The 16,067-nt window shown below is 40.3% G+C and overlaps 2 protein-coding genes across 2 annotated transcripts; both read right to left on the bottom strand.

Annotated features, from left to right (window-relative positions):
* Positions 1-333: 333 nt before the first annotated feature.
* LOC147230290 (uncharacterized) lies at positions 334-3,468 on the bottom strand. The gene is made up of 2 exons (XM_086153590.1): positions 2,301-3,468; positions 334-1,453 (listed from the first exon to the last, which is right to left on the bottom strand). The coding sequence occupies exons 1-2, from the start codon at positions 2,915-2,917 to the stop codon at positions 1,381-1,383; spliced, it is 690 nt and encodes a 229-aa protein (XP_086009716.1). The 5' UTR covers positions 2,918-3,468; the 3' UTR covers positions 334-1,380.
* Positions 3,469-4,687: 1,219 nt separating this feature from the next.
* On the bottom strand, positions 4,688-7,190 carry rnf183 (ring finger protein 183). Its single transcript, XM_086154358.1, has 2 exons — positions 7,050-7,190; positions 4,688-6,524 (listed from the first exon to the last, which is right to left on the bottom strand). The coding sequence occupies exon 2, from the start codon at positions 6,476-6,478 to the stop codon at positions 5,504-5,506; it is 975 nt and encodes a 324-aa protein (XP_086010484.1). The 5' UTR covers positions 6,479-6,524; positions 7,050-7,190; the 3' UTR covers positions 4,688-5,503.
* Positions 7,191-16,067: the final 8,877 nt, after the last annotated feature.

The raw sequence follows: 16,067 nt of genomic DNA on the forward strand, positions 1-16,067 counted from the left end.
TGCTAGGGAGGATGTCATACACTAAATGCACAAAGAACTTAAGTGGTGTGATTCCACCTCCCGGAGATCTTGTGGCCAGCTATATGCTACCGCTTGCTCTCTGCCCCCTGCTTGGACATGACTACCACTCTGCTGAAGCGGGCTTCCTCCACCTCGGCTCGTACCTCGTTTTGGATAAGTTTCTGCTTAGATTTTATTTTTCAAATTATTTGCATTTGCGTTTTTGGATTTTACAGTTGCTAAACATGTCGTATAAACATATTAGTGAAAATCTGTCATGTGCCTGAATAAAAATGTATAAAGAACAAGAAATACCTTGAGATACAACACCGTAAAGTATACCATATATCATATCAAATAAGAATTTTAAAAACAGAACAGGGAGAACAAGCCAAGCTAGGTTAAACAGAGACATAATACATTCATTCAACAATTCATAACATTTTAAATTAAACTGGGACTCAACTGAAATGGTAATATGTCACAAGGTTGGGGTCTACAACAGGAATCAGAAGACTTTAGTAATGTAGCTATCAGACTATGTTGAAAAGTAGAACATACCTTGTTAATGTCTTATCTTGAGGTCCTTATGTCTGTTTCTGCACAGTGAAGTTCAATAGTACACCTATTAGCATGTAGTTCTGGTCTAAAATACTGCAAGCTCCTTCAGAATTATCAGCACAGAGGCCAAGGCAAAACAATAAAATTGAGTAACAAGAACTGGTATTCTTATATTTGCTCTGATATACTATATAGAGACACTCCAAGTTCCAATCCCCACTATTAAAAAGCAAAAGATCTCCCTGGCTGTTTAAATGCTTTTTAGCTGGGAAAAGTGAAAGCATTACTGACCCTTGAACAGTTCATAATCTGGTAACATTGTTTTCACGTTTAACTTGAATCTCTGTCATTTTCTAATAACTGTGACAAATAAATTAAATGTGAATTTCTTACTCATTTAAAAAATGTTCATTTTCCGGAGCTGTAATTGGTGTGTAGTATCACAGTTACTCCTGATAAAATCCTTATCACACATCTTTAAGGAATCTTTTCTGTTTATTTCAGTAAAAATATTAAGTATTTACATTTCAAAGAAGTGGTTATCCTATGATACTCTACAGTGATTGATATATTTCAGTTTAATTTTTCTGTTTTGCTTTTAATACAACAAAAGCATATTACTATGGAAATTTAAGAAAAGACAAAGAATGCCTATGTTTGGCTGAACCCAGGTTTGCACATTTCAAAGTAAACCCAAGTCTAAACCAGTTTGTTGTTGTGTTTTTTTTAAACAGGTGGATTAAAATCTGTGCATTGCTTATTGTAAAAGCTAGTAGAGTCAATAATTAAGATTTTGATCTCAATGTGCATTTGGGACTGTCAATCAGGTCTGTCCTCTCCTGCTCGAGTCAGAACACTTGAAGTCTGAGGGTGTGTGTGTTTGTCCTTTTGCCTGAAACAATGGGGGGAGAAAGGAGTGATTATTTTTGCTGTATTTGAATCTGAATAGATCATAAACAGCACACCCTTTTAGTAAATAAAGCATCTCTTTAGGGTCCTACTGCCACAGGGAGGCATGATTTAGCCTACAAAATCACTTCGTTCACAAATTCATATGAAATCAGTGAAAATGCTACAATAAAAACACTGAGTTCTAGAAATGAAAAACATGAATCAGATAAACAAGAGATTCTTGAGTTTAAATGATAGATTTGGTTTTAATAAAAATAAACAATGTGGAAAAAACTTTTTGTCAAGATTCATTGATATTAATTGTTTGACTTTTGTTTCCATCTGAGTTTGTTTGAATGTCCATCTTTCACTGGACAATCTAGCTTATTTCCAAAGAAGGAAAAAGAAAATAAATTGATAATGGAAAAAACGAGTACATTCCTGAAAAATTATTTTAAAAAAAAAGACAATAAAAAGATTATCCTAAAAAATTAGACCTGATTATTTGAAACTCTTAACCTGAGAAGAACAATTACATACATACATGAATGCAGTCTAAATGCACATCACCACACAAACGCACTACAAATGTGTGAATTACCAAGATTTGACATTAAAAAAATAAAGTATTGGGCAGCAAAGGGAGCATGGATTTAAGAGGTAAAAAATCCTTGATTTTACTTTATAACCTTATTCCTGTGGTTAAAATAGTCCAAACCACCATCATAATTATAGAAGTTTAATTAAAAATGCATAAAAAAGGTCTATAAATCATGCTTGTCCTGCAAGCCTGGGCCTGGGCCAGATGAGGCCCTGAAAACCAGTCCAACTCAAACTGTAAGGCTCACCTGAAACGGATCGCTTGTAGTTTCGGCATGTTGGCGGAGCCGCTTCTACGGCGCATCACTGCGCCTGCGCAGGCCTCGCTCGCAAACCTTTCCAAACCCGAGCGCAGATAGAGATAAAAAGGAGCAGCCAACACGAAGAATAGTACCTGGCCCGAATTTTCGATCGAACTCGAGGAAGTTATGGACACTTTAAAACTTCCGGGAGTGCGTCCATGTGTATCTTGAACAAACACTCTCGTACGTGTCGGTCCGAGAGGCGTTTGTTTGATCACGTGACTCACTGGCGGCCTCGACATGAGTTGGAGCGCCAGATGACGCAGCAGAGCGCCCGTTGAAAGCGCGTCTTCCCCCGGCTGGTGAAGTCCCGTGTGACCGCACATATTCGACTTGTATCCCACGGCCAGTGTTCTCCCCACGACGACTCTCTGTCCCCGCGGTAAAGCCACCCGCGCCACGATGTTATTTACCAGCTCGGGCGAGTCGCGCACCGGCCCGCCGGGGACATCGAGGCTGTACGCCGCGGGGCCAGGCCGCTTGTTCGGCGGATTCCTGGCCCAAATATTCCCGCGACACCGGAGAACAGCAGCGAGGGCCGAGGCCGAAGGAGTGGAGGCCATAGCGGACCAAAAGTGTCCACAACAGCCCGTAGATTCGGTGGGCAACTTCTATTCGGTCAGTCACCTAACCTTAGAGGGGAAGAAGTGTATGAGCGGCGGGTTTGGGGGGAAGGGGGTGCAGCATGATCTACAAGACCATATTTGCCACTTCAGGGGTGTGTCAACTGGCTGTATCTCAGATATGCCATCAGACAAGGTCGTTGCGTCGCATCTGAATATGAGGCCACATGCCAGATACAGGAAGAGGCTTTATGGAGCGGTTTATACACTGCTGTTTATGAAAACAACCCAATTTATAATTCATGAAATGATTACAACAGCACTAGAATTCTGAGCTCCTGCAGGCTACTTAAGAAAGAACATTCCCTGAATATATTGCAGCTCACCTATTTTAGGATGTGATATTGAAGATGTGAATTATGTCTGGCACTCTGCAGTGCTCCAATGCTTTTGCATCTATAGCGCAAGTGATGTTTTAGAGCAACACTGGCTACTAATCAGACCTGCAATGCTCTGCAATAAATTGCAGAAGACTGGAGCTTTGCAGCGTTGGTGAGCCGTTATCCATGAATTTTTTAATTCTTAGCACTCTTTGATCTGAACCCTGCCCACTTTGATTTGTCTGTACACCAAGTCTTCTTCTGAGAACATAGTAGCAATACCACCATGTAGATTTCCAGCAACTGACTGACCCCAGCACAAAAGAGATAAGATATAGTGACTCGTGAAGGTGAGGTTGAGAGGAAAGGCAGGGAAATACAATAAACTGTTTTCATTTTTCCCCCTTTGATCAGCTCAAATTTTTAGATATTTTTTCTCCTTTATGATAACGTAAGCATAAGACAGCGAATTGCCATTCTCACTTGCGTTCATGGACTGATGGTCGAGCCTTACATACAGGTTCTAACCAGCTCACCAGGAGTGAATAGACTTAAGGCGTTGTGCGCAGAAACCATGCTGTACATGATGGCAACAGCACCTTTGCTGTATACTCCCCTCAAAGTTTTAAGCAGGTATAACACCTAGATATGCAAAATGCACCATTCACAATCACAACTACTCTCATGTTTCAGTCTGCAAACTGAGTTGCTTATTAAGTTCATTTTGTCTGTATTTTTTACTTAAGCAGGAGAATTGTTTGAGTCCTGTTAAAGCAATGAATCAGATTAAATTGTACACCACGGCACTATGACTCACTCTCTCCTATCTTCCATTCTTTTTCTTATGGAGATCTATTATTTTAAAATGGATAATGTTTTGTTCTGTTTTTCTTTTTCAACCCATTTTCATTAGTTTTTCTATCTGTGGAATTTAACTGAAGAGAAACCCAAAAAAAAATCCTGCTGAGGAGGGCGAGATTGAGTGGAACAGGTTCGACCACCTTAAAGAAGAGAGGAATTGTTATGGAATTGAGGCATTTAGCTGTTATGTTTACACCACTAGAAGGGATCAGGTATCTTTAGAAGCTAATCAGTTCCCCTAATGGAAATGCATTCTGATTCAGGAGAGAATCAGAGAGTAGATAAGGACTTTAAAAAAACAAGCGCACAATTGAAAATCCAGATCAGCCACAAGTGTCTTGTGTAAAATCAGTTGCTGATGTTGCTAGTGTTTCATATTTTAAGCATAGGGCGGCGGCAAATCAGTATCCTTTAGGCCATCTATTTCTTACTTTTATAAGATTAGAAGTTATTATGAAAACAAAAAGGAAGCTTTCATGCTATATATTGACAGGGTGAGCAGGATGTAATAATTTCACATGAAATCTCTGCAACAACATAAACATATCTTTAATGTTATCAATTTGATTCCATACAAAACGCAAGACCTTTTGACAAGATATCATGTCTCAAACATTATTAGGGCATTTTCTGGCATTATTCTGATGTTAAACAGCTTTGATTGTTCAGTGTCTCAAAAAAAATATTTGACAGATTAGTAGTCGTAACATAGCTTATAGATGACAAAAAGATTTACAAATGTATATATCAGTTTTACAGCCATGTGCTCCATAAAAGGAATTGTAAAACGCAAAAACTGGGCACTGGATATAAATGTGGACTGATCAAATCAACGCGATAGTTTAATATATATCAACATTTCCTGCTTTGGATAGAGTTCTTAGATCTGTTTAGATAAAGTCTTGTCTTCATGTCATTCAAAAAAAAATGCAGCTTTCCCTGTTCACCTTCATATCTTCCACGACTACCTGCAGAGCAGCTTGAAGTCATTCCAACACTTAAGTGTTTCCTTATTGTGTTCTTCATTTCCTTAACATTCAGAGTGGTCCGTCCAACTTCTTTCTGATGTCAGACTGAAGCTTGTTTCTAAATATTACCGATATTTGGCAGTATCTTGTTGAAATTATTTCTAGTATGAGGACTAATTAAATATCACTGAAGTCATGGCGACAGAATTTCTGTATAACAGCATTTGGGACATTTTGAATAATGATGAATGATTTGGTAACTATTTGTACTTGATATTTGAAGAATATCGGCTAATTGATTGATACTGTATTTTTTGATACCCGAAAATATTTTGTTTTGGTTTCAAGCTTCCACAATCATTCAGGTCTTTGCCCCCTCACTGTCCTGTGCTCGGTGGGACTCCATTTCCTGGCTGTCCAGGTGAGGTTTGATTTCCGGGTCGGACAGGATCCCGGGTAACAATCACACTGGGAATGATCACGAAGGCCAGAATTCCAACCAACATGAGAGCCACGGTGATGGTGATGATGGCTGCCACTGTTGCATAGTAACAGCGTTCTGATTGGAACAAACTACGCAGGCGACCTCTGACCCTATTTGGAGGCCTGCCTACATCCACCACTGTGACCGGGGTTATTCCTTGCTCCACTGTGCTCAGGTTGAGGCCGTTGCTTCCTGTACCTGGGCCGTCCTGGTTCTTTTTGGGCAAAGTGATAATGTTCGGTTTTGTAGGGCTGCCGGGAGGAGGATTCTTCAGGACCAGTTTACCTTTGCTCCGTTTGAACCGAATGGAAAGTGCCCTTTGCATCTCCGGTGGGAGTTTCCCAATAATGTCCTGATTATTTCCCAGTCGGGGCAGGTCCTGGCCGTGGGGGAGGTCCGTCACCTCACGGCACACAGGGCAGGGCAGAGTTTTGAGCTCTGTGGACACCACATTGATGCGAGCCAGACACTCCAGACAGAAGGTGTGCCCACAAGCCAAGAGCTTTGGAGTTTTGAAAACATTATCGTAGGAGCAGAAGCAAATAGCGCACTCAGTGTCCTCCACATTATCTTCAGGTGGTTTCACCCTCTTTCGGTCACTCTCCCCGTCTTTCCTGTCTCGTCTGCGGGCCTCCTCGCTCCTGCCACGCTGCCTCCTGGCAGACTGCTGCCGGGTTCTCTCTCTCCTCCTCCCTCTTTCGGGCCGCTCAGAGTCAATGCTCCTGGACCGTCTCACTTTTGCAGGCTTCTCTTTCTTCCGCTGATCCTGACTGCTGCTCTGGTTGGGTTTGGGTTTGACATTGGGAGGCAGAGTTGTTCCTTGATTCCAGCTCTCTTCAGATCGGTGTCTGTCCCTTTGTTCACTCATGTTGGTCCAATGATTTTAGAGGTACTTTTGACACACTGGAGAGCAACTGCGGAAAGTTGAAGGTTGTATAAGATTATCGGCTGGCATAACAAAGCAAAGCAGGAAATAGAGTGGAGGAGTTTACCCTGCGTAGTAAACACATTCCCTAATGATGTAGCAAATAATGCCTGATGAGTTTTATTGTCTGGTCTGTATTTTTAGTGTAACATGCACATTGTTCCTTCTCTGTGGTATGAGGTGATAGTTTTTAAAGGCACAAAGCAAACATGGGCACTGCAGTACGAGATTGAGTTTTCAACAGGTTTCAGTTTTTGGACATTTTATGACCCAGTACACTTTGAAAAAGCTGAACGACAAAAGCCGTGAAACTCATCCACATTTAACCCTAACCCTAACATAACTTTCTTAACATGTAAGGAAATCAACGTTTAAGTGTGTCATTCTTTTTAGTTAAATATTGATCGGGGTTCATAATAGGTGCCAGTTATGCAAAGTAGACAGAAACCATGTTTATAAGAACCAACGACAAAGTAAATGGTTAAACCAAGGTTGTACACACGCACACACTCACCTGTAAGGATTGATCACTGTTCCTTCACATCCCCAGAGTTGTTATCGCATGAAGCATGTGCAGCAACCTGAGGAAAACTTGCACATTCATTACTAAAAACAATCTATGAACTTGCAGTAATTGGGTTTAAGCTGCCACACTTCTTCACCCATTTGTATCTTTGATCTTATACCTTGTTGTCTTATTGTAGCCCAGAACCGCCTCCTTTGTAAACTCCTCCTGGTTTCTCACCCTCCCTTCTTCCTGCCTCCTGTCAAACCAGTTGAACATGCTGGGGCGAACCAGCTTCTCTGCAAAATATGTGTATAATTAGGTCAAGTAATTCTTTAAGATAGCTTTAAAATTTCCATTTCATAGAATGCAACATAATACATACAGTAAGACATTTTATGATTACAGCTACATTTTCAGTTTCTCTTATTGCTTTCAAAGGATTCTATTGTATTGTACACAGGAAATGTCAAGGGTACAGTATTTCTCTGCTTTCCCGTAACTGTGATCGGCACTCAGTTGCAGAGAGATGTGTCACATGATATACATGAATATTTCCATTTGCTTTCATGGCTGATATGAGTCAAACAAAACGTATTCTGTCAGTAGATTCCAGTGTCTCATGACAACAACAAGTACAGGACTGTCAGCACAAGAAGGATCCCCTCATACCGGTCATTCTTGCGCTTCTTTTGTTGCTTGTGAATTTAGTCTGTGCTCTGTACTGATGATGGACTTTTTGAAGCATGTATTCTGAATTTGTAATTCATTGCTATTCAGGTCGCAATACATGTTCAAGCCTTAAACCATTTATATATCTTAAAATTATATTTAAAGATAGATTATAGGATGTAGATACTACATAGTGAAAGATGGTGTGCTGACTTTCTGTGTGAAAATCACATTTTTCCCTGCAAAGTAGAAAAATCTGTCAGAGATTCACAACAGGTTTGTTTAACAATAGTTAGAAAGAGTATAGACAGATTTACGTTTTTCCCATGTTCTGTTTTATTAATAGCTATTAATTTGTGTAATGACACCTTCATCTTGAATCATTAATTTCTGAAATTATTGTTATTTGTCATTTTTGATAGAGTTCATAACAAATTTATTTGTACATATTTGTAATTGCATTTCAATTGTAATATTTTCTTTCAGATGTTCTGCTTCATGTCAAATGTAGAACACTTGTATTAATGTTTTCATATAGTGCTATATGAATAGAAATGATACTATTGTCGCTGCTTTCATTATCATTATTATCAATAATTGTTGGAGAAGAAGTGGTAGCAGTAGTTATGGGGTTACTGTCATCACTGAAGGACATTTCCAACTTTAACCAGCCCAAATAGTGCCAAGCCTATCCAGGAAATTAAATTGACGGCAAGAGGCCATTCAAGGCCGGGATGTAAAAATGAATTCAGAGAACTTCCCCATTCCGAACAGTAACAACAAAACACATCCATCTCTTCAGGAAAAAACACATGGAACCAAAACAAGATTTGAGGTTGTAAAAGACACTATATGGCCCTGTAAAAATCAACAGGAAAATGAGCGGCCTCTTTGAAGAGAGAACCTCAGACTGGGGTTTTATTGCTTGGGAGTCCATCACAGTCCATTTACACAATTCCTCAATGTAGACTTTACAAATGCAGAATGAGACAGACCTCCTTTAGAGGTAGTGGGCAAAGAAAACATAAACTCATGAAAAAAACAGCTATCTCATTGCACAAAAAAGCTGACAAACCCTCTTTGAGTTTTTGCAGCTGTGGGAGCAGGTTTATGATTAAACCAGCTGAAAGGAGTGTGTAACCCACTTCTCTGGACGAACATTCATCCCTCTTGCTGGACAGTCAGGGTGCCTCAGAAGGACTTTCTTCTTATGAAACTGTTGTTCTGTAACTGAACCAGGAGCAGTAGGCAGCTGCTTAGCAGCGCCAGGGGAGCAATGTTTTGCTCAAAAACACTTTGACAGGCAAGATGAGCACAGGAATTGACCAGGAAGGTTTGGTTCCAAGACGACTAATCTTAACACCCTGAGCCATGCTGCATTTGCATGCAAATTTTTTTTTGTTTTATCTATCATACTTTAGTAATCCCTTTGCAAAAAGTAATTCTCTACATTTAACCCATCATGGCTGAACCATGAGCAGCTGGCAGCCACTTAGTAGCGCCAGGAGCTGTGAGGGGTTCAGTGTCTTGCTCACCAACATTTGGGCAGACTTAGGGGAACGCGGGAATAGCACCACGAATGTTTGGTTCCAAGGATGACCACTCTAACACCCTGAGCCATGCTGTTTTGGAGGTTGATATAACAAATACAAATAATCTTGTTTTAGGAACAAGACTTGTTGAGTTCTTTGAGGATGTTTTGCCGCTCATCCCAGGGTATTCTCCTTTTCCAACTGACTGGGGAAGTTCTGACAGTTTTGGTAGGGCGATCTGCTCCCATGTGACGGGAGGTGCCAGCGACTCACACCACATCAACAAACTCCATTCAAACCTCATACCAGGTGACACAACCAATAACCTTTGTTCCAGAACGACCCCAGTCAGACAAAGCACATTGCAGATTAGGGCCCACTCTTGTGTCTAGTACTGAAAACTCCGAAGGCAGTAAAAACTGAAGAAGCCCCTCTAATGAAAGGGGAGACAACTTCAAGAAAATATACAAGTTCAGCTGCTACAACAAGATTATGCAAGAGTATCATGACCTTGATGACTGAGTTTTTATACAGTGATAGGTGTCATTACTCATCAGAACACAGGTTCTTGGACTGCAGTCCTGAAACTGCCAACTCCAAATCCGCAGCAACCTAGCATGCCTCATGGCAAAATACCCAGCTGCAGAGAAAAATGCTTCTTGTGAAAATGTTTTACGTGCTCTACATGTAAAGTTTCATGAGAGAACTCATGAATGTGATTTGACACCATATAAATAAAATCCGACTGAATTTGGCTTGACTAAAATTTCCATGAACAAGAGGGCTGATATGGCCCACAAGTGACTCCTCAAACTCAGTGTGTGCTGTCTGGGCAATGACACTGCAGAAATACAAATTCCTGTGTGCCACTTTTGAGCAGGCAGGAGGTTCCGATCCTGAGAGAGCAGTGAAAGAGGGTTTTATGTGGTATTAACCTGTTTTCACTGCTCCGCATTAGCTGTTCACACCTGCCACAGTATCACCTGGATGGTCTGGGGCGTAAACACTTTTTTTTTTTTTTTTTTGACGACACCATGGCATTGCAAGTTAATCAGATGGATACATTTGTCATATGCTTGTCATGCAATGAAAATGAAAATGCCTGTCAGTCATTGTTCCTAAAAAGGTACATTATATTTGAATTTATGGGTTAAGGATACTGTTGCCCTCTGGTGTACTACAAGGAAGCAAAGACCGTGACTAAAGACAGTTATCTAGAGATACTGCAATTGATCATATTAAAAAAGCAAAAGGACTATTTTGCCCTCTGATTAAGTGCAAGAATTTAGTTGGGTGTATCCCAACCCATTAGACAAACAACATTCTAATCTGCTTTGGCTCAGGGGTGCGTTCACATACACCTGATATGGAAATAATGTATTGACAACTCCATGTAGCGTTTATTCACTGGTGTTGAAAATCTGAGAATTACACTCTCCTTCTAACACCCACTAGTTTTTCTACAACAAGCTAAAAATATATGGAAAGCAGTGGATAATACTCAAATTTATTGTAAGTCTAATTGTTTTCATCCAACATAATTAAAACTCTCATAGTCATAATATTAGGTTTCTAATCACAAATGGTCTGATTCATATTAGTTGACTATCATATATTTATGTACTCTCTGAAACAATTCAAATATTGTTTTGTTTTGCTTTACTTTGTTTATATATATGTTATATATAATTTTATATCTTGTTTCTGGTTCCACTGCTCAAATATTGATTGCATGTTACAGATTTGAAGAGTGAGTACAACGAAATACAAACAAAAACTTATCAGTGTCTTTTCCATACCATTACCAGACTTATCAGGTCACCTTGACCTTTCCCCCGCTTTTGACACATGGGGCCAAATACTCCGGGGATGAAAACCCTACTGACAGGAGCTTGTCAAAAATGTAGCAGGGTTTAGCCTTGAGGCCTTCAGGGAATTATGAGGCCTGAATCTCTTTTCATGACATTTAACTCAGAGGCTTCTCTGTCATCTTGACTGATTGAACTCAAACTTGGATTTGGTCAGTTAATCCTTGCAGGCCCCGTGTATGGCGTACAACATATCTGCATAAATATCTAATTTCTGATCAAAGTTACCATTTTCACTACGTAAAATGATACTTTCATTTCATCCATCCATCACCTGACGATTATCCTGCACTCAGGGTCATGGGGAATGCTGGAGCCTATCCCAGCTGTCATCGGGCGAGAGGCTGGGTACACCCAGTTGAGGGTGTACCCAACCTCTCGCCCGATGACAGCTGGGATAGGCTCCAGCATGGGTACACCCTTGACTGAGTGTACCCAGTGGCAATTTTCCCTAGTTTTTCCAATTAACCAGCTGCATGTTTTTTGGACTGTGAGAGGAAACCAGAGAACCCAGAGGTAACCCATGCAGACACGGGGAGAACATGCAAACTCCACACAGAAAGGTCCCCTTGTCTGGATTGAACCCGGGTCCTTCGTGCTGTGAGGCTGAAGCCCTAACCACTGGCTTTTATTTCATATTCCTACTAATTTTGTTGAATAGATTGTCCGCCTGTCACCACATTTGGACAGAAATTTAGGATCCACATACTGAGGATCAATACAATACAGCCTCAGGGGGGCATGGGCCAGACTCCCTTAGCTAGCCTCACTGGGGCTAGGGGCAGTGTCCCTCTGAGATGGTCCCAAGTCCGAATAAATGCAGAGGCTTGCGTCAGGAGGGGCATTGACATAAAACTTCTGCCAAAACCAAATATGCGAATCAAAACAAAGCATCTCATACCGGATCAGCCGAGGCCCGGGTTAACAACAACTGCCATTTTTGCTTATAATCTACAGGGTACCATTGAAAATTGGGCTACTGTGGGTTGAAGAAGGGGAGGAGGAAGGCATGTTTGGAAGCAGAGAGAGAAGAGGAAAGGCAAGAGTCTGGATCTGAGAGTTGGGAGTTGTACTATTTAAGTTGTACTATAAGTTGTATACTTTTACGTTGTACTATTGCGATATTGACAGGGAGAGAAATGGAGTAGGAGTTATCTTGAAGGAGGAGTTTGTTAGGAATATTCTGGAGGTGAAAATAATGTCAGGTAGACTTATGAGTCTCAAATATGAAACTGAAGGTGTGATGCTCAGTGTTGTTAGTGGCTATGCTCCACATGTGGGAGGTGAGTTAGAAGAGAAGGAAAAGGTCTGGAATGAGTTAGATTAAGTGATGCAGAATATCCCCAGGGGTGAGAGAATGGTAACGGGTGCAGACTTCAATGGACATGTGGGTGCAGGCAATAGTGGGGATGAAGAAGTGATGGGCAGATTTGGTATTCATGATAGGAATGCTGAGGGACAGATGGTGGTAGACTGCAAAAAGGATGGAAATGGCTGTGGTGAGCACTTTTTTCCAGAAAAGACAGAAACATAGAGTAAAATAAGAGCGGAGGTAGCGGAGGAGCAGAGGGGCATGCAGGTAGACTACATCTTGTACAGATGAGGTAATCTGAAGGAGATCAGCTAGACATATAGTCAGATAGCCAGACAGCATAGGAATGGTGGTTTGTAGGATGACTCTGGTGACAGGGAAGATCAAGAGGACAAAGGCAGAGCAGAGGACAAAGTGGTGGAAGCTGAAAAGAGAGGAGTGTTGTATTGTTTTCAGGGAGGAATTGAGAAATACTCTGGATGGTCAGGGAGAGCTTCCAGATGTCTGGACAACAAATGTGATCAGGGAGACAGGTAGGAGTGTACTTTGTGTGTCGTCTAGAAGGAAAGTAGATAAGGAGACTTGGAGGAGGAATGAGGAAGTGCAGGAGTATATACACAGGAGGTGGTTATCAAAGAAGAAGGGGGAAGTTGGATAGAACAGACAGGAGTACAGGGAGATACAGTGTAAGGTAAAGACAGAGGTAGCAAAAGCAAATCAAAGGGTGTATGATGACTTGTATGATGTACTTGTATGTACTGAGAAGGTCAGAGGGAGCTGTATTGTGCTTTTTTAGGCCTAGAAAAAGCATATGACAGGGTGCCAAGGGTGATCTGTAGTGGGCGCAGATAACAAGTTGAGGAAAATCTAGAGAGGTGGAGGTATGCTCTGGAAAGGAGAGGAATGAAGGTTAGTTGCAGCAAGAAAGAGTATATGTGTGTGAATGACAGGAACCCTGTTAGAATGATGAGGCTACAGGGAGTGGAGATCGAGAAGTTGGGGGATTTCAAGTACTTATGGTCAACAGACTAGAGCAATGGAGAGTGTAGAAAAGAGGTTAAAAGATGGGTCCAAGCAGGTTGGAATGGGTGGAGAATAGTGTCAGGGGTACTATGCGATAGAAGACTATCAGCCAGAATGAAAGGAAAAGTGTACAAGACAGTGGTAAAACCAGCAATGTTGTACAGGCTAGAAACAGTGACAATGACGAAAAGACAGGAGGCAGAGCTGTAGGTCGGAGAGATGGAGATGTTGTGGTTCTCTTTGGGAGTGACAAAGATGATTAGACTCAGGAATGCTTTAGAGAAAAGGTCAGAGAAGCCAGACTGAGATGGTTCAGTCATGTACAGAGGAGGGATAGTGAATATATCGGTAGATGGATGCTGGAACTGGAGCTGCCAGGCAGGAGGTCTAGAGGAAGACCAAAGAAAAAGATTTATGGACCTAATGAGAAAGGGTATGAATTTAGTTGGTGTGAGAGAGGAGGATACAAAGGATACATTTTTTTGTCCCTTTGGACTATTTACACTTGAATTTCCAGATGTATCCTTTGTCAGCTTGTTGTGTTATAGTTTTATGTAGGAGATCTCTCACCTCTGTGTTCCTTTTGTTTGAATTGTTCTGGCTCAGTAAAAAAGCCTTTTTTAATGCAGTTGCTTATAGTAAGACGAACCAGGATAAAAATCACTGGTGTTTCTTTAATAGGAAATGTAAACCTCTATGTGAAATTATGTAGTTCCTTGACAAAACAGATTATTCCAAGAGTTTTCTAGTTTAAATGCTTATATTGATTCTCCACTTTTCATCCTGTATATGTCTGAGTTTTATGGCACATTATTTTTCATGAAAATGTATGATTTTAATGACAAAAATATTTTTTTCACTTTACTCTAGCTCTAGCACTGTTTTTGTTTTCGGTATGGTGCTCATGATACAGCCATAGTGCTGCACCATAATATTTAATTTCACACGGTCATTTTACCATCAAGCTACTCGCACAGATTTATAATTGTTCTTTCTCAGCTGATGTTCTCACCAGCACTTGCCTTTCAAGTCAGCATACTTACCTCCTCCACATCAGTGCATCCCATCATGTCCTCCAGCTGGTCCTAGACGTACCATGGTCTTCCAGGGAAGGGGGACTGGATAATACAAATCACAGTGTAAAAAGGTGCTCCTCTGACAAAAGCAGAGAGATACCATGGCCACAAGGTGGAGGTCACAAACTTTAACTGCAGAAGAATATTGTCAGGCGGTAACAATGTGATTGAATAATTGAATTCAAGGCTCATTATTTTAAGCATGAATTTAATCTATCTTTTTTAAAAGATAAAGTCCCACAGATTTGACACAAGAATTACTTATGCATCAAACCATCGGTAAATTTGTATGTTTCCACAGTTATATTACAATTGTGTGTAGCACTGATATGAAAGGAAAAAATAATGAACTACCTTTTTTTTATTAAACTTGTGAACACTTCATTCGTCCCTCAATTTCTTGCTGAAGTGCTGTTGAACAGTATTTTATCTTTACGTGACATTAATGTTAACCTTCAAACTATCAAATTAACATTAACATTAACATTAATATGTCAACTGACTTAACCCTTGCGGGTCATCTTATCACTATGATTTGTGTCATAAGGTACAGCTGGCTACCCTTGTTGCATTCTGCTTCCACATTCTCTGGTCATTGAAGATATTTTTTTTCCTTTTTTTTAAGCTTAAACGTGTCAACACCCTTAAAGAAAAGAAAAGGAGGTCATCTATTTAGGGTTAAAACAGTGTTTAAAACAGTTTAACACTGGTTTTAACATTTAGATAATAAAAAAACGAATTATTTCAGTAGTCCAGTTAAAAGTTCCCATTTTGACCCAAAAATATGAAGAGTGATTTTGTTTTTGCATTAAATTCATCATGTGAAAGACAACATATTTTTCCCCTCATTTCTGATTTTGAATTTACAATTAAATGTCTAAACATTAAAAAAAAAAAAAAAGGATCGGGTTTGATGACGTACACCCATTCTCATTTCAGCCTTCTATGTATAGATTTATCTGACAATATCGTTGCTGTAGTCTCACTCAAGGCCTTTCTAACTGTGATTGATAAAATCTATTGATGCAACAATTTCTATTGCACTACAGGATCACCTAATGGTATAACTGTGCAAGAAACAAAAACAGAGGACGTCTTTTGACGTTTTAGACAAAAGACTGTTGCGTAACATTCTTCTGAAGATGGCATATCTGCAGGCTTTCAATCAAACTTCACTCTGTTAGATCTGAAGATTTCATTGTTCAGTGATTGCAGTAACTTATCTGACAGGCTGCAGGTGGAGGAGCGATAAAGGTCTCTCCCTGATCTACACCGACCTTCCCCTGGGTCAGGCCAATTCCTGCAAAAAATGTGGGTGCAAAGACTTACTGAGTTACCAACTACTGCTTAGAAGAAATAATTATTCCACCAAATATATCGATATATATGAAAAGGATTTAAGGCAAGATAGGTGTTGTTTTTTTACAACTGTCTTGCATATCATATCCCATACACTGAACTTCTTTTCCATTCAGCTGTCTAAACCATACAGCATCGCTGGCCTCATCCCTGTCTTGTACACCTTTCTTTTCATTCTGGCATTC

The sequence above is a fragment of the Fistularia commersonii genome, chromosome 10 (assembly GCF_037954325.1).
Source record: "Fistularia commersonii isolate RoL2024-O1a breed Wild chromosome 10, RoL_Fcom_v1.0, whole genome shotgun sequence".
In the NCBI taxonomy this organism is placed as follows: domain Eukaryota; kingdom Metazoa; phylum Chordata; class Actinopteri; order Syngnathiformes; family Fistulariidae; genus Fistularia; species Fistularia commersonii.

Bases quoted from the DNA above. Each gene is read 5' to 3' on its own strand.
- LOC147230290 (XM_086153590.1), bottom strand. From the start codon at position 2,917: ATGGCCTCCACTCCTTCGGCCTCGGCCCTCGCTGCTGTTCTCCGGTGT. The intron at 1,454-2,300 runs GTGAGCCTTACA...CCATTGTTTCAG, and splicing joins CTACAAGCGATCCGTTTCAG to GCAAAAGGACAAACACACAC.
- rnf183 (XM_086154358.1), bottom strand. From the start codon at position 6,478: ATGAGTGAACAAAGGGACAGACACCGATCTGAAGAGAGCTGGAATCAA.